This window comes from Dermacentor silvarum, chromosome 4 (genome assembly GCF_013339745.2).
Source record: "Dermacentor silvarum isolate Dsil-2018 chromosome 4, BIME_Dsil_1.4, whole genome shotgun sequence".
NCBI classification, from domain to species: Eukaryota; Metazoa; Arthropoda; class Arachnida; order Ixodida; family Ixodidae; genus Dermacentor; species Dermacentor silvarum.
The window spans coordinates 215122844-215146511 of record NC_051157.2 but is presented as its reverse complement, the minus strand read 5'-3'; the positions used below and the strand labels follow the sequence as shown (position 1 = coordinate 215146511).

General features: G+C 50.1%; 1 protein-coding gene across 5 annotated transcripts in view; it reads left to right on the top strand.

The window, feature by feature from the left end:
* LOC119449227 (putative phosphoenolpyruvate synthase) overlaps positions 1 to 23668 on the top strand; it is a 614437-nt gene that overhangs the window by 484500 nt on the left and 106269 nt on the right. For all 5 annotated transcript variants that reach the window (XR_007466614.1, XR_007466613.1, XR_007466615.1 and 2 more), the window contains exons 29-30: positions 6745 to 6807; positions 7954 to 8046. Coding sequence is in view for 2 of the 5 variants with exons in the window: in XM_049666356.1 (XP_049522313.1) it covers positions 6745 to 6807; positions 7954 to 8046 (156 nt within the window). In the remaining 3 variants the exon portion in view is untranslated. The remainder of the gene's footprint in view (positions 1 to 6744; positions 6808 to 7953; positions 8047 to 23668) is intronic.

Here is a 23668-nt window from a genome sequence, read left to right as displayed (position 1 = left end):
TATTTGGATCATCAAAACAGTGAAGCGTTTATAATACCACCGATCCCAACAGCAGGCTAGTCACCACCAGCCCAGCATTTTCTCCGTCAACGCCTCCGCCGTTCCAACGGCGGCGGCTAGAAACATGGTACGCGCGAGCGGCGCAGCGTGGCGCCAGCGGTCGAGCGCTGTATCTACTAGCAATTGGAAATACGCGTCCGGGTCCATGGGGTATGGGCCGTCAGACACTTGTGAACGCGTCTCTGAGGGGCAGGAAAGAAGCTCCCTTGACAGAGAGTCGGCCATTCGGTTACCAGTGACCCCAGCGTGGCCTGGTACCCATGCGAGACGGACAGTGTGACCAGCCTCGTCGGCGATTGGCATCTCCCGGTGTATTGAGGGAACAGCATCATTGCGCGAGTCCAGCCGGGAGCACGCCTTTATGGAAGCCTGCGAGCCTGTGTAAACAGTATGATGAGTGAAGGCTGCGAAAGGAGGCTTGAGGACGGCGTCGCATACAGCGGATATCGCAGCCAATTCCGCCGTTATTGGATCGCTGCAGGGAAGACGACAGGAGGAGTAGGCCGTGGCGGTGCGTGGGCAATAGTAGGCTATGGCTGAAGCTTCCTCACTGAGGGCGGCGTCGGTGTAGACAGCGTGGTGATGGGGACGAGCGTCCCGAACTTTTGCCTCATGCCGCCCTGCGTAAGACAACTGCCTCTCTGCGTGAGCGGCATTCACGTTTTAGGGAATCGGTGCAAAGTCTCCGGTCAGGGGACAGTTTCACGGAGAAGGAAAGGAGGGCAGAGGCACTGAGGGGACTGGCAGATGAAGAAGCGAAATGATGCTGCGACCGGATACCGTGGCTCTTAGTCGGAACTGATGTGAATGCTTCGCAACCTCGGCTATTGCCTCGATCGGATTCATCTGGGCCATTTGGGCAAGGCGGTGTAAGGGTGTGAAGTGGGGTAGGCCGGTGACAACCCTCATGGCTTCATGGTTGAGCGATTCCAGTTTTTTTCGTTGCTTTTGGGTAAGACTGTAGAAGTTATAGCCGTATACAGCACGTGAGATTAGTAGAGCAGTCACGAGACGACGGAGGGTTCGCTCCTCACTGCCCCAGTTATTGGATGCGATGCGGCGAATTAGGTGGAGTATTTGATGCCAGGTCCGAGTGATGTTCCGAAGGCATGTTGTTGCATCACCACTGCACCGATGTAGATGCCTAGAACTCTAACACTGTCTTGCTGAAATATTTGCTCGCCATCAAAGGTGAACGAAAATTGCGAGGCAGAACGCACTCTCTCGTGCCCAGTACTTAGAGCACTGCACGGGCTCGGGCTTACCCGAAAGCCCGGGCCCGGCCCGGCCCGTGGGCCGGGCCGGGCCGGGTAGAGGAGTTTTTTCACGGGCTCGGGCCGGGCTCGGGCACGGCGTGTGCTTTTTGACCCGGGCCCGGGCCGGGCTCGGGTTTTTAGACGCGGGCCCGGGCCGGGCTCGGGCTTTCTGCGAGTTATTCTCGGGCTTCTCAACTCTGAAAAACATGTATTTTTCGGCCTCGGGCCGGGTTCGGGCCGGTTTCGAGTCGGGCTCGGGCCGGGCTCGGGCTTAAGTTAAAGGGGTGGCGGGCCGGGCCGGGCGGGTAACGTAGAATATTTCCGGGCCCGGGCTGGGCCCGGGTCTCGCCATAGAAGTTTTGATCGGGCTCGGGCGGGCCGCCCATTGTAAAAACGGGCCCGGGCCGGGCCCGGGCCGCAAAAATCGGCCCGTGCAGTGCTCTACCAGTACTACGTAGTTAATGAGAGTAGCATTCCGGGCAAGTTGGTAATCCATTACTAAAATATTATTGCGCAACAAAAAGACATGGACGGGAGAAAAGAACACACACACCAGGCGCAAACTTTCAACTAAATTTATTGTGCCACTGAATCGGTTTATATCTGTGAAGCATTATAGACAGCGCATGCGCAGTCTATACTGCTTCACACATTCGGGTTCACACCGATTCAGTGACACAATACATAAACCAATCGGTTTATATGTGTGAAGCAGTATAGACAGCGCATGCGCAGTCTATACTGCTTCACACATTCAGATTCGCACCGATTCAGTGACACAATAAATTTAGTTCAAAGTTTGCGCTTGGTGTGTGTGTTCTTCTCTCCCGTCCAAGTCTTTTTGTTGCGCAATAATACTTTACTATGAAGTTAGTTTTGTCAGCAGAATGGCATCGCACTGGTCGCTGTCGGCACCTCCGTTAGTCCATATTGTGACATCGTCCGCATACACACTGAAGCGAAGTCCAGGTATATCAGCCAGGAGATAGCAAAATGGTGCCATCACCAAGTTGAACAGCAACGGTGAGAGGACTGCGCCTTGCGACACTGCCACTCGTGATTTCTTCGGTGCGGAGAGTGACCTACAGCGACTTGAATTTCACGGTCATAGGGAAATCCGCGTACGTATGCCCAGGGTTTCCTGTGATACCGGGGAGAGCTGCGGAAGCGAGGATAGAGGGGTGAGGTACGGAGTCAAACGCCATGCGTATGTCGACCGTAACCAAAAGCTTCTCATCCTAGCGAGGGTGGCAGTGTATAAGGTCCTGTGAGACTAGTGCCAAATTGTATTGTGTGCTGTGCCGGTGGTGGAAGCCAGTCTGGCAGGCATGAAGGATGCTGTTGCTTTCGACGTGCTAGTCAAGGCGACCCAGTGCCATTTTTTCTAGAAGCTTACCAGCTTGGGAAGTTAAGATATAGGCCGAAGGTTGCTCTGAATAGAGGGTGATTTTCCGGGTTTGGGAATGGGGATGACCGTTGATAGCTGCCATGAATCAGGCAGCTTTCCACTGTCCCAAACCTGATTAAAAAGAGCAAGAAGTTCCTCGAGGGTATTATCTGGAAGGTTGCGGAGGATTGCGTATGCAATGCCGTCCGGGCCTGGTGCGCTTGACGTGTTGATGGAAAGTGGTGCAGCATGAAGTTCCGCCTTGATGAAGGGTGAGTTCATCCCATCGTCCATCGCAGGTGGACTTGGGTTCGAAGTTATGTTTGAAGGATCGTATGAGGGTGGGGGGCTCATTGAGAAAAAAGCGGTTCCGGCGATGTCTGCCACTTCTTGTGCGGTGATTCGGAGGGAAAGAGCTAGGTCTTCTCCTGCTGTGTGTAGGCGGGTGTGCTGGGATAGTCCTGTGAAGGTGCGCCAAACGCGTCCGGCTCCTGTGTGGCTGTCCAATGATTCACAATGCCGCTGCCAATTTTCACGAGCCAGTCGGTTGGCGTATTCGGTTGAGTCGGCAGTTGCGCGGTTAGGGCGAATTCTGTCAGGTATGGTTTTGCCGTGGGCGAGATATCTTGGGCTTCTTGCCTGGCCGCCGAAAGTTGAGATGTTGGTCGGGGACTGGCGTGGAGTCGGTAAGCTGCAAAGTATGTGTGGCGGCACGTCTGGCTTCTTGCAAGCGGTCAAACAATGGCCGTTCTGGGGAGAGATCTCCGAGTGCAGCTCTGAATGCGTCTCACTTAATAATGGGAACAGGTGAGCTGGCCTTTGCGCCGCTCAGTGCCGTGAGTTGTATTCGGATAGGAAAATGGTCGCTGCCCCTGGCGTATACAAGGACTTTCCACATACCCGTAAGTTTCTGAGAGAGCCAGGTAAGATCCGGTGTGGTGGCTGATTCAGCCGCATATAGAAGGTAGCGGGTGGGCCTGTTTGGCAAATTGAGCTATGAAAGATTAACTCGCTCGGCAGCTTGTAAAGTCGATGAACCGCGGGCACTATCGTGTGCATAGCACCACGCGCGATGTGGGCCATTGAAGTCGGCGCCGATGACACAAATATGGGGAGTGAGGTTTGGAATTTGGGCAAGCCATGATGCGTCCGTGTCACCGGGAGCAGGTTTCCAGTACACCGACGACACAACTTATTGTGCAACTTGGCTGGAAGCCAAGTTGCACAATAACTGTTGTGATTTCGCGAGTCACTGTATTTAGGTGAAACGTTGGTACTTGCGTCGCTGGAATCGAGTGTTTCACCAAAACGTGAGAAAGACCGGGAGGAGGTAGAGTTTGTTGGCGAGCATACGGGGTGGTGTAGAAGGCTGGTTGAAGACGCGGTAACCGCACAGGGTGAGTGGCGAGAGGTTAGCTTCTTGCAGCAATATAATATCCGGGACTGGGTCTTGGGCAATCCAAAGAGAGAATTCGGCTTTTTTGTTGCGGATTCTACGACAGTTCCATTGAACGATAGCGTAAGGGCTTGCCTTAGATTGTAAAGCCATGATGTGCCACGACGTTTAGGAGGAGCGAGATGGTTCTCGTCATCCTGGCGAAAACATTTTCCACAGTTTGAGTGAACTGGGTGGTTAGGCGAGTGAGTTCGTCTTGTAGGCGATGGTTCAGCCTTTCCTAAGGAGCTGCCAGGGTTGCTCGGTACGGCTTGGGCATAGGGGCCATCACTTTTGGTTGCGGCACCCGTGTCGCTGATGCGCCTGGCGTAGAGAGTGCAGGTGTCTGTGCACACAAGTTTGGTGAGTTTGCTTTCTTAGCCACTTTATTGTGAGAATGAACGGGCTGTTGGTGTCTGTTGTAGTCGCGGCTGCTGCCTGATGAATTTTTGGGTGGTCAGGGAGTCTTGGCCACTCCACCGAGTCAGTGGTATCGCGTCTCAATGGAGGCGGAGACTGGGATCTGTGGTCGCCTGGTTGAGTTGTGCTAACAACTATTGCACTGTTATGATTGGTCGGTGCTGTGGGAGCATTGGTGCGGGTGGGTGGCGGCGATTGGCGATGCCGAGCGATGCGTATACCTCGTGCTGGGAACGACGCTGCTTCGTGAGCTGTTTCTTTAATGGACAAGAGCTATCGGTGGAAATGTGCGGGCCTTGACAATTTCTGTACAAAGGAGGCTCATCGCAACCATCTATCTCAACATGGTGAGGTGGACGGCCACATGTGTAGCAGCATGGTGTCTCTGTCGGGCACACGTCGTGGGTGTGTCCGAGCAGGGGGCAATGGGTGCAGACCATCGCCTTAGGGCGAGACGGAGTAATCTGCTTGTGATGTAGGCGGTAAGTGATGAAACGTGGAAGTGTAGGCCCGGCGAATGTGACAAGCATAGTTGAGCGAAGGTATGAAGTAACAGCGCGTAATGAACAAGGACGAGAAAGGAACGAAGACCACAGGACAAGCGCACAGCGCTTGTCCTGTGGTCTTCGTTCCTTTCTCGTCTTTGTTCATTACGCGCTGTTAGTTCATACCTTCGCTCAACTATGAACCAACTAGCCCTCATCAAGTTGTTACTAGTGACAAGCATGTTCCGGCCTTGGCTGTCGAGCGGACGTACGGCAGCCGGCTTGTGGGTCCGGGCCGTGCGGCAGGCGATTTGTGCGAGGAACGTGGGGCCATAGTCTTTAACGTCGAAACCATGAAATATGCCCGTCGCGTGGTCTGGCGGCGTTGCATCGTACGGGCGGAATGAGAAATTTCGAACTCCGTTTTGAATGGTTGTTAGCCCGAGGAAACTGCGTATGACAGAGTGGTTCCATGCGTCAATGGCGATGATATTCGCCTTGGGCTGAATGCGGATGCGGTAATCTTGGGTTTGAGGGCCTCCGATGGCCATGACAAGATCCTGCAGTGCTCTGCGAGGTATTTTTAAGACAGGGCGAAACGCTCGGCAGGTCAGAGCCGGACCGTTTGGCGTGTGCGAGGCACAGGTTGTGAAGGAGTATTCAAACTTGATGCTTGAATTTTGGTGCGTTTTTGCTGCTGCTGCCCTGGGCGGTTGTCAGCTTCCGCTGCGCAGGAGCTCCACACTGCTTGGAAGTGTGGTGTCGGGGCAGTATTGCTGTCGCCGATGTGGTTGTTGCTGGGGTTTAGTACGTCAAATGGGTTAGGAGAATAAAATCGACTGACCACTGTGCCGTGCGTGGCATAAGTGTCCGTTGATTCGAAGGCAGTAGGTTGTAGCGATGATTGGGTGCTTGCTAGGGGTGGGGCTGTGATGTCCATCATCTGTGCCGCCGTGAGTTCGGGAGCAGTAGATGCGGGCCCCGACTGGTTGTTCATCTGCACTGGGGTCGTAGTATCCCTTCTCACTTGGGTTGGCTGGATTCCCGAGTTGGGGGGCTGGTCCGCGATGCATGAATTGGTTGGTTCCATGGCATCGCAGCTGATGTTTCGGTTGAGAAGAAATTGCTGCTGGCGGCATGCATGCAACTCAGCAGCCGGTGGTAGGGTGGTAGGAGATGGCTTGGGAGCAGACGACAGCGAGAGAGTGAAGGGCACCGGAACCGGAAGGCGCGCGGAACGCATTGCGTGAATTCATCTGCGTGAACGCATTGCTACTGCCTTGTACTGAACCCCATTGCATCATTTACACTAATAAAAGAAACTGACCCGCCTAAGTTCACATTTACATGATCTTTGATGTCGTTATAGGTCTCCGCGTAATCGCTTTTACTTTAGCGTACCGATGTACGTGATCGTCAACATCAAACAAATGCTTCGGAAGTTTCTGTAATAGAAGTTCTCGAACCATTTTAAGGAAATGGGCGACCAAGTTTGACGATCTCTGTCAGATGACGTTTTAAACGTAATCTTTATTTTTTCTGAATATTCTATAAGGTTATCGACAAATGTTGTACATTCCATAGGCCTATGGGGCCTCTTGGAATTAAATGATGACGTTTGCTGACATCGGCATGCAAAGCTGGGTACAGAATGGGAAAGCGCACAGATTTTAATATAAAATCGTGCTTAATATGACGCAGGAGCTGGGCTCGTTGCTGAGAGAGTCGCCGGACAAGACCCACTTCCTCAACATGAGTGTTGAGGTGAGTAATGCTGCGTGTAGCTTTACGACTGTATGATGTTCCTATAACAGTACGTGAAACGAGTGAAAGCTTCCGGTAATAAGCTCACTCAAATTCAGGAATCTTGCAATTGTTCAGAGGTGCTCAGATCTCCTAGCGTAGTATTTTGAACCCATCGCGATTCCGACACCATGCGTTCCAGAGGTGGGCGTGTATACTGGCAGGCACTAAACGGCACGCAAGCGCAGTGCCATGCCTCGACACAGGGCCCTTGCTTCGTCAGAGAGCGCAAGGATGCAGTTTGACACATGCTCGCAGATCGCGCAATATTTCGTCCCCCTTGTTACGTAGCGCAGCGTCGGGAGCGTGATTCGGTGTATTTCGAACATTGCATAGCAACTTCTGCGAGTTGGCTGCATGGTGTCTGCAATGTGCGTAGTACGATGCTACCTTGGAGTCATCGAAGGTGTCGTCAAAAATTGAGTGGGAATAAAGCATTTTCCCAGCTTGGGCGTTACAGTTTTTTTAGCGGCGCAACGCTCGCTTGCCTTTGGCGGCCGAGTGTACAAGCGTATATCCAGTGATGCGCAAGTTTAGGTTCTGCGGTGTGCTGACGTGGCCTTACTGTAAGCTCGGTATGGTCAAGTCAGCAGCTGTCGGTACCACTTTGTGTACTGTGTTCTGCATATCCTGCCACATGTTATAGGCACAATGATGCCAATTTTGATACAACAATCAGAAGAATTGAAGACTTGTCGTGGTGACTGCGCAAGAGGAAATTAGCGAATGGCCAGCGTTTCTCAAACACGTTGATGTTTCCATGCCGCACAATGATTGTGGATGAGGTGTCTTGAGAAATGTTTGCAGCTGCTGTTTAGTGTCGATAGTTGTAAATAGATCTAGATCACAATGCAGAAGACTAATAGATTCATTGTAACATTATCTGATGAGTAAAAAACTGTAAAATATATACTTAGATCTGCTTATTGAGCAATTTAAACATGCAACACGCGATCGTTTTCGCGCTTGTTCGCATACATACATACACGTGCTACCCTACTTTCAACATAACTCAACATAAAGCGTAAATTATTGCCTGAGATAATTGGTCTGTGCAAGACAACTGCCATACTTCACAAGGTCCTGCTTATCTCTTTTTTCAACCAGGAAGCATCAGAGTGGCTATCAACAGCAGAAAACGAGTGTGGTGAAGCGTTTCGGGAATTCATCAAGAAGCATGGCCATCGCACAGTCAAAGAGGTATCGAGCATTCGACATTTCGAATACACCTTAACTGAAGCCATGCATATGTTTTCGGCTGGGTATTGATAAATTAATGCACCGACGCTACACACTAGTGCCCTTATTACCAAATGAGCTGAAACTAGCGAGAACACGTGACGGCCAAACGTCAAGGTGTAAGTATATGAATGACGGTATTGGTTTGCTATAATATTTCTTAAGGGTGCAAATGATTTTACATTCAACCCCAGAATTCTTTACATATGCCAAATTTATTTAGTTTTATGAGACAACGATTCAAACAGTGCTTATAAATACGTATTGATACAGGCTAGTAGGGAGTGCTACATACTGAATACATTTTTTTTTCTTTCTTCTGTGTCGCGATTGTTAAGGCCGGAAGTTCGAAGCGCCTACAAACTTTGACAATAGTTGGGCTTCCCACTCGGACTACCGCAGCTCTGTAATCCCCGCTTACTTATTCTCTTAGCACTGTTCTTATGGCCAAAGCGCTTGTAGGAGAAAACAGAGTCAACATTTACCCTTGAACGGGAAGCACTGTATTCAAACAAATGGTGTCCATAGAGTTGTGGCACCACTGTTGTGTTGCCGCCCATATTAGCGATGCCCTGAAGAAATGTGAGATCGGTAGGCGATACGTGCAGACGCCAAAACCTGCGATCTTCGAATCGTGTGCCATTCACCACAAAAGCACTTCGTTGACAAGTTACCCTTGTCAAAAAAACCATCTCATACGGGCGTGTTTGGCTTTTACTACGCATCGTATGTGTTGTAAACTTGCCCTTCTGTGTTTTTCCGTCCTTTTATTTAAGATGATAGTCATCGTACTAATGAATGAGTCCACATCCTCACCTTCACCATGGAGGCAATAAAAACAAAGCTTGGGCTGCCACCACCATTGGGATTTAAACTTGTGTGTCAGATACACAAGTTTAAATCCCAATGGCGTAATCAAGGAGTACAGGAGGTATACGTGAATATCTTCGTGATATCTACAACGATTCCACAGCTACCTTGGTTCTTCACAAGAAAAGTAGAAAGTTAGCTATCAAGAAAGGGGTCAGACATGGAGACACAATCTATCCAATGCTATTCACTGCATGCTTAGAAGTATTCAAGCTCTTAGACTGGGAAGGCTTAGGAGTGAGGATCAACGGCGAATATCTCAGCAACCTTCGGTTTGCAGATGCCATTGTCCTATTCAGCAACAATGGGGACGAATCACAACAAATAATTGAGGACCTTAACCGAGAATGTGTAAGAGTGGGGTTGACGATGTCACTATTTCCTTATGGACGTAGGATTGTGTCTAGGATTTCTCTTAATTTGAAGATGGAAATAATATAATTCGTCAAGAAGAAACAGGTCAACCTTGACGCAGTAAGGTTGATTTGATTTGATGGATTATGGGGTTTTACGCGCCAAAACCAGTTCTGATTATGAGGCACGCCGTAGTGGAGGTCTCCGGATTAATTTTGACCACCTGGGCTTCTTTATCGTGGACTACAATGCAAGCACACGGGCGGTTTTGCATTTCGCCTCCATCGAAATGCGGCTGCCACGGCCGGGACTGGGATTCGATCCCGCGACGTCGTTCTCAGCAGCGCAGCGCATTAGCTGACTGAGCCACCGCGGCGGGTCTGGATGCAGTAAGGGTAAACGCTGAACAATTCATGCTGGTGCTCACAATCAAATATGCAGCATTATAACAGGAAGATCAACACAACGTAGAGGTAATGAACGACACCGTAACTAGGCTGATCTCATAAGCAGCAATTGAAGTGGGAGGTAAGGCACCAAAGTAACCAGTAGGTAAGTTCTCTCAAGCAACAAAGGTACTAATAATGAAATGACCAAGCATAAAAGTGTCGAACTCAAGAGATCAGATAGAATTTGCTGAACTGTCAACACTGATCAACAAGAAGACAGTAAAGGATATTCGAAATTATAATGTAGAAAATATTGAGGAAGCAGTAAAATATGGACGCAGCATGAAATAAGTGGGAAGAAAACTTGGCATAGGATAAGGCAAGATGTATGCACTGAAAGATAAGCAGTATAATATCATCAGCAATTTCGATGACATAGTAAAAGCAACAGAAGAATTCGGTACTGATCTGTACTGTGCTCAGAACAGCCAAGCTGCTTTCATTCGAAATAGTGATGAACAGGATACAGAAGCTCCTTCTATAACTAGCGATGAAGTTAGAAGGACCTTGCAAGGCATGACTAGGAGAAGAGCTGCTGGAAAAGATGGAATAACAGTCGATTAATTCAAAGATGGAGGAGATATTATGCTACAAAACCTTGCGGCCCTTTTACGCCTCCCGACTTCGTGTACCAGAAAGCTGCAAGAACTCCAACATTATGCTAATCCATGAAAAGAGAGACGTTAAAGAATTCAAGAATTATACACCCATCAGCTTGCGTTCAATATTGTATAAAATATTCACCAAGATAATTTTCAATTGAATCAGGGCAACACTTCAGTCAACCGATATAACAGGCTGGCTTCAGGAAGGGATACTCTACGATGGATCATATCCAAGTCGTCAATCAGGTAATCGAGAAATATGCGGAGTACAATCAATCTCTCTATATGCCTTTCATAAATTATGAAAATGCATCTGATTCCGTAGAAATACCAGCAGTCATAGAAGCATTGTGTAATCAAGGAGTACAGGTGGCATACGTGAATATCTTCGCAAATATCTACAAAGATTCCACAGCTACCTTGCTTCGACACAAGAAAAGTAGGAAGTTGCCTATCAAGAAAGGGTTCAGGCAAGGACACACTCTCTCCAATGCTATTCACTGCATGCTTAGAAGTATTCAAGCTCTTAACCTGGGAAGGCTTAGGAGTGAGGATCAACGGCGAATATCTCAGCAACCTTCGGTTTGCAAATGACATTGCCCTATTCAGCAACAATGGGGACAAATTAGAAAAAATGATTGAGGACCTTAACCTAGAAAGTCTAAGAGTGGGGTTGATGATTAATATGCAGAATGCAAACATAATGTTTCATAGCCTGGCAAGGGAACAAGAATTCCGCATCGTCAGTCAGCCTCTAGAGTGTCTAAAGGAGTACGTTTATCGAGTACATTTACTAACAGGGGACCCTGATCATGAGAAGGAAATTTAGAGAAGAATAAAATTGGGCTGGAGTGCATACGGCAGGCATAACCAAATCCTCACAGGGAGATTACCACTGTCGTTGAAAACAAAAGTGTACAATCATTGCACTCTACCAGTGCTAATGTAAGGTGTAGAAACTTGGAGGTTAACAAAGAAGCTCGAGAACAAGTTAATGACCGCACAAAAAGCGATGGAACAAAAAATGTTAGGCCTAACGTTAAGAGACAGGAAGAGAGCAATATGAACCAGAGAGGAAACGGGGATAGCCGATATTCTCATTGACATTAAGAGGGAAAACTGGAACTGGGCAAGGCATGTAATGCGTAACATGGATAACCTGTGGATCATGAGTTACAGAATGGATACCAAGGGAGGAGAAGCGCAGTCGATGACGGTGGAATTCTAGTTGGGGTGATGAAGTTCGGAAATTTTCAAGCGCAAGTTGGAATCAGCTTGCGCAAGACAGGGTTAATTGGAGATCGTAAGGAGAGGCCTTCGTCCTGCAGTGGACATAAATATAGGCTAATGATGATGATGATGATCTGACACAATTTTTCGGAGCACTGGTACAAAACATGAAAGCACACAGTGTAGTGAACACAAAGTGGTGAGTTTGAACTCAGGATTCTGAACATCAGCACTCTTTCCCGTTCCTGCTTGGTTTTCACTCTGCTTATATGTGCATTTAGTTGTAACTCCTTTCAAACTACTTTCAAAACTCCTGCTACAAAGAAAGCATCAGCAAGTAGCCCTCCAGCAACCTTTATTGAAATTCTGCGACAATCTGCGATTTGAATTTTGCCGCTCTAACAACTGCGCTACCACGCATCTTCGGCACTTGTGAATATGTGCGCGGTATCGAGCGCCACATATACTCTGAGAGTGTCGGTGTCAGCGTGAGTATTTAGGAGGACACAAGAGACAATTCTGTATGTAACGAACGAAGACGACCTTGCACGCCTTGTACAGACAAACCTGTCCACGAGAAGATGGCGGTGTCTGCAGCGAGGTTCTGGACTACCTCTCTCCTAGTACATTTGTCCAGAGCCACAGTAATCGTTTGTGTGCTATACTGTGTTTCTATTACTCCAATTATATTCGTTGAAACTGTGCATTAAAGCCGTTAAGGTGAAGTCATTACTTGCTTTTGCTCTCCTGCTCCGTCTTCACAGCGCTAATAATTATTTCTAAGATGTTGGTTTAAGTAGGCTAAATTGAAGTAATTTTTTCTATTCGCACCCAATGTTATTTACGTAGGGTGTTGTCTAGAGCTAGTTGTTCACTTTTCGTGCTTTAAAACAGTGCAAGAGCCGCAGGGGCGGAATTCGCTAAGCTGCGCTGTTCGTAAGCAATTTCTTCGCCAAAATGTTCTTATGCTAAGATAAGTGGGCAACTGAAGTAGCAGCGCATTTACCTTACAGCGTCGTATGAGAGCATGAGGACGCAAAGCTCGGATTACGCGACAAGAAATGAAAGAAGCGCGGTCAACTGATTGCATGATCGCATATCATGCATCTGTAGTTAAGGTTATATTGTTACGGCAAATGAATACACACCACAATTCGACAGCTTCCTTTTCTGGGCGTCTGCTACAGCGCCGACAAGCGCAACCACGCTCACTCATTCACGGCACCACCGTCAAACGAATAGCAATGGAAGTGTCACGCATCCTCCTCACGAAGTTTCTGCGAGGAACAGGACTGATGGACACATGGTGGCATACTTGGTGCAAAAAAAAGTCACAGGCCTGCGTGGCACATGCAGCACAATCACAGCATAAGCTGGTGCAGCGGCTCAAGAGTAGCTCCAATTTGGGCACCGCGCACAACAGGGTTTTCGCGGCAGTCTGTTCTCGTTTTTCGACGGCGAGCTGCGGCTTGTAATGCTCTCTCCACAGCAGTCTGCTGAGCCCGATCAAACCTTACAACTACAACTTATATGTAGGGCACGCCGCGTTTGCAGGCACCTTAACTAGATGGCGCCACCATACTGGCGGAGGCTCGGCAGCTCGGGAGCGCGTTGATTGTGCGCCTCGTCTGAATCGCATATCGTCGTCTGCGCCTGCGGACGCTGCGTTTGCAGGCATCTTACCTAGATGGCGTAGGCCCGAGTCGTCTCACCCTGCGTTTGCCTTAGGGTATTTTCTGCGGCCTGATAGCAAGCGCTTGCATGGCTCAGTGGTAGAGTATCCGGCTCCCACGCAGCAGGCGCGGGCTCGATCCCGGCGAGAATCGGGTACTTTTTTCGCGTTTCCGGCGATAGCGGTTACGCGGCCGCCGGCGGCGGCCTCATCGCGACACGAAACGGCGATTGTAATGAGCCCATAACAGCTTACGCTGTAGAAGACCCTCAGGCGGGGCAATTGCCGGCCAGGTCTGCCAGGCTAACACCGCCTGTAGCAACATTATCACCACCACCTTATTAGAGAAAGACCCACATGTCCATCTGGATGGTATGTGATCGCGCGGAGCACGGTTACAGGTGCGGTTTGAATGCCGGACATACGCTCAGTATCGTCTCTGTCGGCAGCTCATACCGTCTAAAGGGCTCGTCGGCGACGTCTTCACGCGCCAACCGCGAACGAAACGCGTGCTTCCTTCATATAGGATCATTGTCGAGGGCACGGAGAGCTATAGAAGCAGCCCTAAACAAGAAATGCAGAAAGAAGCCTTGGCTATCGACACATCAAATTATGACAACAACTTCACGACGTAACACCCGCATCTGCAAGTTTCGCTGCCTATCTCGCTTTGGCATCGTATCAGCGTTCATCGCTTCATGGCTGCACTCAGCTGCTAAAACACGATGATGCCTCGCGCCAGGTGAAGAGTTTGCTTTGCAGGTTCAGGCGGCCGCATTCTGACAGAGGAGAAAGGCAGAAAGGAGCGTACACTTCAATTTTGGGGACCGGTAATAAATCATAGGTTGACGACGGGGCCTGGAGCCTGTCTGTTATAGCCCAAGTGGAACGTTATAGAAGTTAAGGCTAATCATTCAACATCACCACATGATCAGCGCCAACGTTTCCATAAATTTACCAGCCTCGAAAGCACACCGGAATACTGCAAAGCATCGAACACAAAGCACGTAACGATTGTGCGGCTGGTTTTAGATAAAATCGGCCCAAGTCGCTGACACTGACGCACTTTTGTCGGAGCCGACACTGCACATATATTACGAGAACAAGGGTGGGATCGTGGTATGCAAGAGGCGCACGGCACCGCTCTGCATAGGCGGAATGTTTTAATTTGCCGGGGGGGGGGGGCGACCTGCTTTGCGAAACCTACCCATGTATATATATATATATATATATATATATATATATATATATATATTGTAATGAGGAGAAGCAGACAGACAATCGGCCTTCCGCCAGAACGCCTTGTTTACTTCTGCTTCTCCTCATTAAGATGACGCAGTCGGCTAATAATGAGACTTCGGAAGATCTGGCCCCGAGCATCGCAAGCGGACGGACATTACCGGGACCGCATTCGTCGCCGCAAGTATTCGCCACATCATCCGGAGACGGCGTCCAGGCCTCCTCAGTGGCTCTCGCGGACGACGGCGCTAGTGAGCTCAACCAAGCCCTCTCTGCTGTCTCAAAACGACTTCAGACAATGACCGACGCGTTTGCTTCAGTCGTCGGACAAAGCACACTTTCACTGCAAGCACCGACGACTCTTCCTGATTTCTATGGTTTCCACGAGGACCCTGTAACTTGGGTGCGTACCATAGAGTCTGTAGCTAATCGTTACACGTGGACAGACGCCGTGAAGCGGTCCATGGCAGAAGGTAGTCTCCGAGGGGCAGCTCAGGCTTGGAATTTGTTTGAAGGACGAGCCTATCCAACTTGGTCCAGCTGGACCGCGGCGCTGCTCTCTGCTTTCGAGAACTTGCCAAGCGCCTATGACACTCGCTTTATGCAGATGCGGTCACGCCATCAAGCTCCAGATGAAGACATAGCCGAGTACATTTACGACAAGCTGTGGCTCCTTAGCACCTGCAACCTTACCTGGGCTTCCCCAGCGGCCAAGCAGTATGTCATAGATGGCATCCACGACTCCACGCATGCTGTCGTCCTGTCCGTGCATGCGTTAGAGACAACGCCTGACGCTTTCGTCCGCAAAGCTTCAGTGCTACAGGACACAGCTAAACGGCGTCGGGCTGCCACCACACAGCCGTGTGCTACTTCTCAAGTTCCCCTGATGCAGTGTGGAAGCCCCTCCGTTGGCGACGCTAGCCACTGCACTAGCGACGGGGTGCAAGACAAAAGACAGCAAATGCGATACCAGAGCAGCACAAGGCCGTTGGTGTCAATTCACGTCGACGGTATCGGAGAGCTGACGGCGCTTGTAGACACAGGCGCTGAGCGTTCAGCGCTGCTTCGGCGGCACGCGCCTGCCAATCTCCATCCCTGGACTCAGGCACCCTTGCGATGCCTAGGGGGAAACGTACAGCCAGTAGGCACCATTGACCTGCGGCTACACACAACCGCTGGTACAAAGCATCTACGCGACGGGCCCGTCTTCGACGACTTGCCTGCCGACATCATTCTTGGCGCGGACTACGTCCTTGCTAACGACGTGCAACTGAACATTGAGGGCGGTAAAGTTATGCTGCGATCCACAACCTCCTGCGCGCCTCCGACTGAGTCACAGAGAGGTGAGCCTTCCGGCAGGAAGACCCTTTCTAGCGTTCTCGAGCAACATCGCGCCCTGTTTGCCGACAACAATGCTCAACTACCCGGTACTGACTTGCTTGAGCACCGCATTCCGACAGACAGTCACCCACCTATATGCATACCAATGCGACGGTATGCTGAACGTGAACGGTCTGTCATTGCCGAACAAGTAAGTGAGATGCTGGCTGCTGGCGTGATTAGACCGTCGTGCAGTCCTTGGTCCGCACCTGTTGTCCTTGTTCGCAAGGAAAACGGCTCTTTGCGGTTCTGTGTTGATTATAGAGAGCTCAACAAGCATACTATACCGGACTCCTACCCACTGCAGCACAGTCGCGCTACCCACACCATCTGCTTGGTCGGCATTTCACGGTGGTAACAGATAATGCTGCAATTTCATGGATGTTCTCAAAGCAACACCTGAAGCATAAATTTGCACGCTGGATAATACGACTACAGGAGTATGACTACAGCGTCCGACATCGCGCCGGTACTCTAAACCAAGTGGCTGACGCATTGTCGCGAAATTCTAGTGGGGACGACTCGTCTAGAATGAAGGAAGCCTGGATATTATTTTCACAGCAAGACGTCACCGAGGCCCAACGCCAAGACACTGACGTGGCGGCTATCATAGCTTCACTTGCGGACGCGCAGAACAGCAACAAATTTGTCGTGCGTGACGCAACTCTCTATCGTCGTCTATGGAAGAATAAGTGGCAAGTTGAAGAACACCTTCTAGTCATCCCTGCTTCGTTGCGGCCTGGTATTCTTCACGCCATCCACGATACACCTGAAGGCGGACACATAGGTCAGCGAGCGACACTAAAAAAAGTACAGGAGCGCTTCTGGTGGCCCAAAATGAGTAAGAGTGTTCGTGATTACGTCGCTAGCTGCGAAATATGCCAACGACACAAGCGGCTTCCAGGGTGCCAGCCTGGGCTACTCACACCCATTCCACCTCCTGCTACCATATTTAACACAGTTGGCATCGACCATGTTGGCCCCCTACCAACGACAGCGGCTGGCAATCGCTACATCCTCATTGCTGTTGACCATCTATCCAAATTTGTGGAGGTGGAAGCCGTGCCTTCTCTGGCACTCAGCTACGTGACAAGATTTTTGAGAGACCGATTTGAACTGAGGCATGGTCTTCCGACCAAACTAATATCCGATCGGGCACCCACCTTGCGCAGCTCCGAACTCCGTGCCTACCTACGCCATGCAAGAGTTGAGCACCACTATGCCTCAGCGTACCATCCGCAAGCAAACGGCCTGACGGAGAGAGCTAATCAGACAATTCAAGCACGTTTGGCTCCCTACTGCAGAAATAGTAAGCCGGGAGAAGCAGATTGGGACGAACATCTCCAGGCTGCTGCTTACTCAATGAACACTTCACTACAGAACTCAGCTGGGACATCGCCGTACGAAATAGTCTATGGCCAGTTACCCCGCCTTAACGCGCTCAATTTGGATACCCCGATCAGATTTGGACGCCCCGTCGCGCGACAGACATTATGCCGCAATATTCGAGAAGAAGCTCGCAAGAGTGCCGCGAGAGCCCAAGACGTTGAAAAGCGTCATTACGACCGTCGCCATCGTCCCGCGCCGCAGTGCCAGATAGGAGATGAGGTGTGGGTCCAACGAGGTAGTCGACCACCGGGCAAGAAGCTTTGCGCGAAATTTGAGGGTCCCTTTGTGATCACAGAATGCCTGGGGAAGAACACTTGGCGTGTTCGCACTCTGGATCAACAGGGAACCTTGGACAGGAGAAGAAAGAACAATTTCGCCGTCCACGTGGCTCGTCTCAAGAAGAGGGTCCACCGACAAATCTGATGTGGTTGTGCACTGAGTTTCAAAAATGCAGTGTGGCCGAGTGTAATGAAGTGGAAGCACAAGCTCGGTAACACGGGGAAAACGGGGAAAAAGAAGAGGAAGGGAATAGAACAGCCGGCCCAGTGAACGGGTGCTGTGTCTCTGTCTCCTGTTCTTTCCTTTACAATATATATATATATATATATATATATATATATTGTGAGACAAGGTGCGATGAAATCGCTCTGTTAAGCCATTTGTCTGGGGGTGGTACGCGGATGTCGTCTTATGAACTGTGCCACATGCTCTGAGTACTTCTTCGATCATTGTTGACATGAAAGTCTTGCCGCGATCACTCAACAGTACACGAGGTGCACCATGACGCAGCACAATGGCATCCAGAAAGAAGCCGGCAACGTCTGAGGCGGAACTAGAGCGTAGAGGTGCGGTCTTTGCGTACCGTGTGAGGTGGTCGACAGCTGTCAAGATTCATCGATAACCTGCTGGCGTCATGGGTAGAGGTCCGACCAGGTCAATTCCAACGATGGCAAAAGGTGTCTCGGGACATGGGATGGGCTGTAAAAGGCCAGCAGGAGGTGAAGTCGGTCGTTTCCGCCGTTGACACTGGACGCAAGTAGCGACGTACTTGGCCACAAAGGTAGAGATGCCTGGCCAAAAGAAACGGCTCCTAACGCGGTGGTATGTTTTGTGGAAACCCAGGTGGCCAGCGGATGGGTCGTCGTGAAAGGCTTCAAGGATTTGCGTGCGCATCGAACGTGGAAGAACAGGTACCCAGCGGGGGCCGTCGGTGTTGTAAATGTAGCGATGCAACACGTTGTTGTCGAGCTTAAATATTCGCAGTTGTCGACGTAATCGGGCATTTGGTGCAGAAATAGTACCGCAGAGGCGTTGGATGATGCTGCTGCAGTAGGGATCAGAACGTTGACACGAGGCGAACTGAGTTCCGCGATTAGGAGATGGCGTGTCAGTAACCGCTAGAGGTAATAACGTAAGTGGAGACTTAGTCGCATTATCAAGTGGTGAGCAATGGAGAGACGTGCTCGAAGATAATAGTGGCAGGGGGCAGCGAGACAAAGCGTCGGCATCTTGATGCTTTTTCCCAGACTTGTAGACAACGTCAAAATCGTACTCTTGTAATCGGACCACCCAGCGACCAAGGCGTCCAGACAAATTTTTCATTGACGACAACCAGCATAAGGCATGGTGGTCGGTTATGACTGTGAAGTGGCGTCCATAAAGATATGGTCGAAACTTTTGTATGGCCCAAACTACTGCGAGGCATTCCTGTTCTGTTATCAAGTAGTTCTTTTAGGCAGCCGTTAATGCGCGACTGGCATAAGCAACGACTCTCTCTCGTGTAGTGGTATCACGCTGTAGAAGGACAGCACCGATCCCATGGCCACTAGCGTCGGTGTGCAAACAAGTTGGTGCGTTCTCATTGAAGTGACGCAGGACGGGGTTGGATGTCAAGGCTTGCTTGAGGGCCTGGAAAGAAAGCTCGCAGTCGTCTGTCCAAGTGAGAGCAGTGCCCGACGTCAGCAACTTGTGCAGCGGCGACGCCATAGCAGCAAAATGACTGATGAAGCGGCGGAAGTAGGATGCCAGGCCCAAGAAGCTTCTTAATTGTTTTTGATTTTCGGGGCGAGGGAAGCGAAGCACGGCAGCAACCTTGTCGGGGTCAGGTCGAACGCCATCTTTATGATAAGGTGCCCCAACACTTTGATGTTCTTTCGGGCAAAATGGCATTTTTTGTGTTGAGTTGGAGTCCAGCGTGGGAAATGCATGTGAAAACTTCGTCCAAACGCTTAACATGCTGACGAAAAGTTGTAGAAAAAATAACGATGTCATCTAAATAACACAGACAGGTCTTCCACTTAAGGCCGCGTAAAACTGTATCGATCATGCGTTCAAATGTTGCAGGAGCATTACATAAACCGAAGGGCATGACGTTGAATTCGTAAAGCCCATCAGGCGTTGCAAAGGCTGTCTTGTTCTTGTCCGCTTCGTCCATGGGTATTTGCCAGTACCCAGATCGGAGGTCTAGACTTGGGAAATATTCAGCGCCCTGGAGGGAGTCAATGGCATCGTCGATTCTTGGCATCGGATATACGTCTTTGCGCGTGATCTTATTAAGTGCTCGATAATCGACGCAAAATCGTACAGAGCCGTCTTTCTTGCGGACCAACACAACAGGAGACGACCAAGAACTGGACGATGGCCGAATGATGTCTCGTTTAAGCTTGTCGTCAACGTTGTCCGCAATGATTTTCCGTTCTATGGAAGACACGCGATACGGGCGGCGGCGTACAATAGAACTGCCTTCGGTTTCAATGCGATGCACTGCGACAGAAGTGCGCCCCAGAAGTTTTGAGTTAACGTCAAATAAGGCGCTCTGTTTTTGCAGTAGGGCCAAAAGGTCTTCTTTCTGGGCAGCAGTCAAATCGGGATTTATCGTGTCCTTTAGAGCAGTGGCTGCGGCATGATCATCAGTACTGGTAGACAAAGGTGGTGATTCGGTGTGAAGAGGTACTAGCGAAAGAGGTTCGGTGTCAGTAAAGCAAGTCACCGTGGTGCCCTGGGAGAGCACAACTGGCGAAGAAGTAGGGTTATGAACAGCGACGAACGTTCTACCGTCCTGAAAACGCACCAGGCTAGGAGTAATGCTAAGCCCACTAGAGATGCAGTGACTGCTGGGTGCAAGAAACACATCACCATTAACAATAGTGTCGGAAGCAAGCGTTAAGATATGCTCATTGCCCGCGGGAATTAAACAGTCGGTAGACGTGACGAAACGTAGTGTGTGAGCATCGACAGCGGACGAAGATTAAGTGTCCTTCATATGAATAGTGCGCTGGCGACAAGAGATGAAAGCTGACGCTGAGGACAGGAAGTCCCATCCCAAAGTCATGGCGTAGGTACACGAAGATAGCACGGCAAACTGAATTTGTTGAAGGATACCATCAATGAAAACACGTGCAGTGCAAACACCGAAGGGCTGAACAAGAACTGCATTAGCACAACGAAGGGGAGGGCCATTATATGGTGTCTTCACTTTTCGCAATCGAGAACACAAGTCAGTACTAATAACCGAAAGCGATGCACCCGTGTCAACCAAGTCTTCAGTCCGTATACATTCAACAAACACCAAAAGTACATTTGACGGGCGCGTCGGAGGAGTTTCACGTTGTCCGATGGATGCAGCTTTCCCTCCTGAAGCTGCACAATTTATTTTTCCGGGCGGTGATCGGAGGACGAAGTAGCCGGTCGAAGAGGGGAAGAGGAGCGCCGCATCGGTGATGGAGAGCGACGGCGCGGGAAACGCAAGGAACCGGCAGCGTTGAATTCCTGCGGAGATAGGGAACATCGCGGATAATAATCGAAGTAAGAACGCCGCCGTTGTGGGATCGGGCCAGAAAACTCATCCCTCTCAAACCCGTCATAGCCACGCCTTTCATCTTGCTGACGGCGCCGGCAAAACCTTGAAATGTGGCCACGGATCCCGCAATAGTAGCAAACAGGTCGAGGTGGGCTCCATGCGTTGTAAGATTCATGAGGTGGTGGTCGCGCAGTGATGGGATTCAGGGACCCGTGCATTGCAGGCGGCTGCTGTAGTGGCTGCTGCAAGGGTGGCACCAGGGAGGCAACCTGAGCATAAGTTGGCGTAGGTGCCTGCTGTGATGGCTGCCGGGAGGGTGGCACTATAGAGGCAACCTGGGCGTAAGTGGGCGTAGGGGTGGGTTGCGGGCTCGGGACTTGTGGACAGGTCACGGCAGCTATCTCTTCCCTCACGATATGGTGGAGGCCGCCACCATATCTGGCATCGAGGTGTTCACGCAGCGGCAGAGGGTGAGCACGTCCTCTATGTACGAAGTGTACGACTCGCCCGAGCGCTGGACACGCTCAGCAAGCTTCTTCTTGGCAATATCTGAGCGGACAGAAGAATTTGCGAAAATCTGGCGTAGGTGGTGTTTAAACGTGCTCCAGTTGACGAAATTGAGCTCGTGATTATAAAACCAAGTTCTTGCGACGCCGGTGAGGTAGAAGGCGACGTGCCTAAGTTTTTCAGATTCGTTCCAGTGGTTAAAGTCACTCACGCGCTCGTATAGCTCCAACCAGTCTTCAACGTCTTCACCGGGAAGTCCAGCAAACACCAGTGGATCCTTCTGAGGGGTGGTGACCGTCCAAGCAGGGGTTCCCGCCGGAGTAGGCCAGGTGGATGTCGCGGTAGTGGCCTGCTGGTCTTGAGACATGGTCGAGTGTAGTTGGTAGAGGCGGCGACCCGAGCGGAGCTCCAGGGATGTAGCGTAAGTGAAGCTGGAGAGAGACCGGCAGCGAGAGGACGAAGGAACCGGACAGCAGACTCCACCACTTGTGAGACAAGGTTTAGGCAGTCAGACTCTCATTTATTTTCCCGAGCGAGAGCCCCGCTACCAGGCCCCAAAATGGTGATGTACAGATGAGAATATGAAGCGTATGAATAATGCTCACACTAAATATATATATATATATATATATATGTATATATATATGTGTATGTATATATATATGTATATATATATATATATGTATATATATATATATATATATATATATATATATATATATACATACTGTGCTTACACTTTTCTATTTATCGCTTTATGGCAAAAGCGATTATATCGACACTCCAGGACAATTTTCGCTGTTGTCGTCGCCGTGATGTTCCGTATTCAATCCAAAAGCCATATAGGGTGCGGGAAAAGCACGTAATAGTGAGTGTCTGCTTGAACAAGTGTCTACTTGAACCTTAATAGTTTTTACTCCACTTGTTTTATATTTTCTGAGTAGTATTCGAAACTTACGCATAGCCGGCCTTAGAGAGTCCAGCTGTCACAGTCGTGACCCAGTGGGTAGGAAGCCCGTCTCGGCTGCAGGAGGTGCAGGGTTCGATTCACACCACCGGACACTTGCCGATTTATAAGGCCGATACAAACAGCCCCCCGGCCAGGCATCCGGCTTTCCATGGTTGCGTTGCTTGGGAGAGGTTCCTACAGACACCACCGGACACTTACCGATTTATAAGGCAGGTACAAACAGCCCCCGGCCAGATATCCGGCTTTCCATGGTTGCGTTGCTTGGGAGAGGTTCCTACAGACACCACCGGACACTTACCGATTTATAAGGCAGGTACAAACAGCCCCCCGGCCACGCATCCGGCTTTCCATGGTTGCGTTGCTTGGGAGAGGTTCCCTACAGACACCACCGGACACTTACCGATTTATAAGGCAGGTACAAACAGCCCCCCGGCCAGGCATCCGGCTTTCCATGGTTGCGTTGCTTGGGAGAGGTTCCTACAGACACCACCGGACACTTACCGATTTAGAAGGCAGGTACAAACAGCCCCGCGGCCAAGCATCCGGCTTTCCATGGGTGCGTTGCTTGGGAGAGGTTCCTACAGACACCACCGGACACTTACCGATTTATAAGGCAGGTACAAACAGCCCCCCGGTCACGCATCCGGCTTTACATGGTTGCGTTGCTTGGGAGCGGTTCCTACAGACACCACCGGACATTTACCGATTTATAAGGCAGGTACAAACAGCCTCCCGGCCAGGCATCCGGCTTTCCATGGGTGCGTTGCTTGGGAGAGGTTCCTACAGACACCACCGGACACTTACTGATTTATAAGGCAGGTACTACAAACAGCCCCCCGGCCAAGCATCCGGCTTTCCATGGCTTTTCTTTGCCCCGGAGTTGGAAAAAAAATGAAATAAAAAGGGGCAAACCCGCACCACCAAAGAGGTATGGCAGGTATAAGACAATAGGAAATAAATGAAAAGGGGTTACAGAAGCAACCCAAACAGAGATTTAAAGAAAGCCAATTAAACGAGAAAAAAAAAATGGTCTCGGAGACAAAGCAGTCGATTATGAAAGGCGAAGTGCCGGCGCTCAGTGAATACATGGTAGAAAGGCAGAACGCAGAAAACAAAACA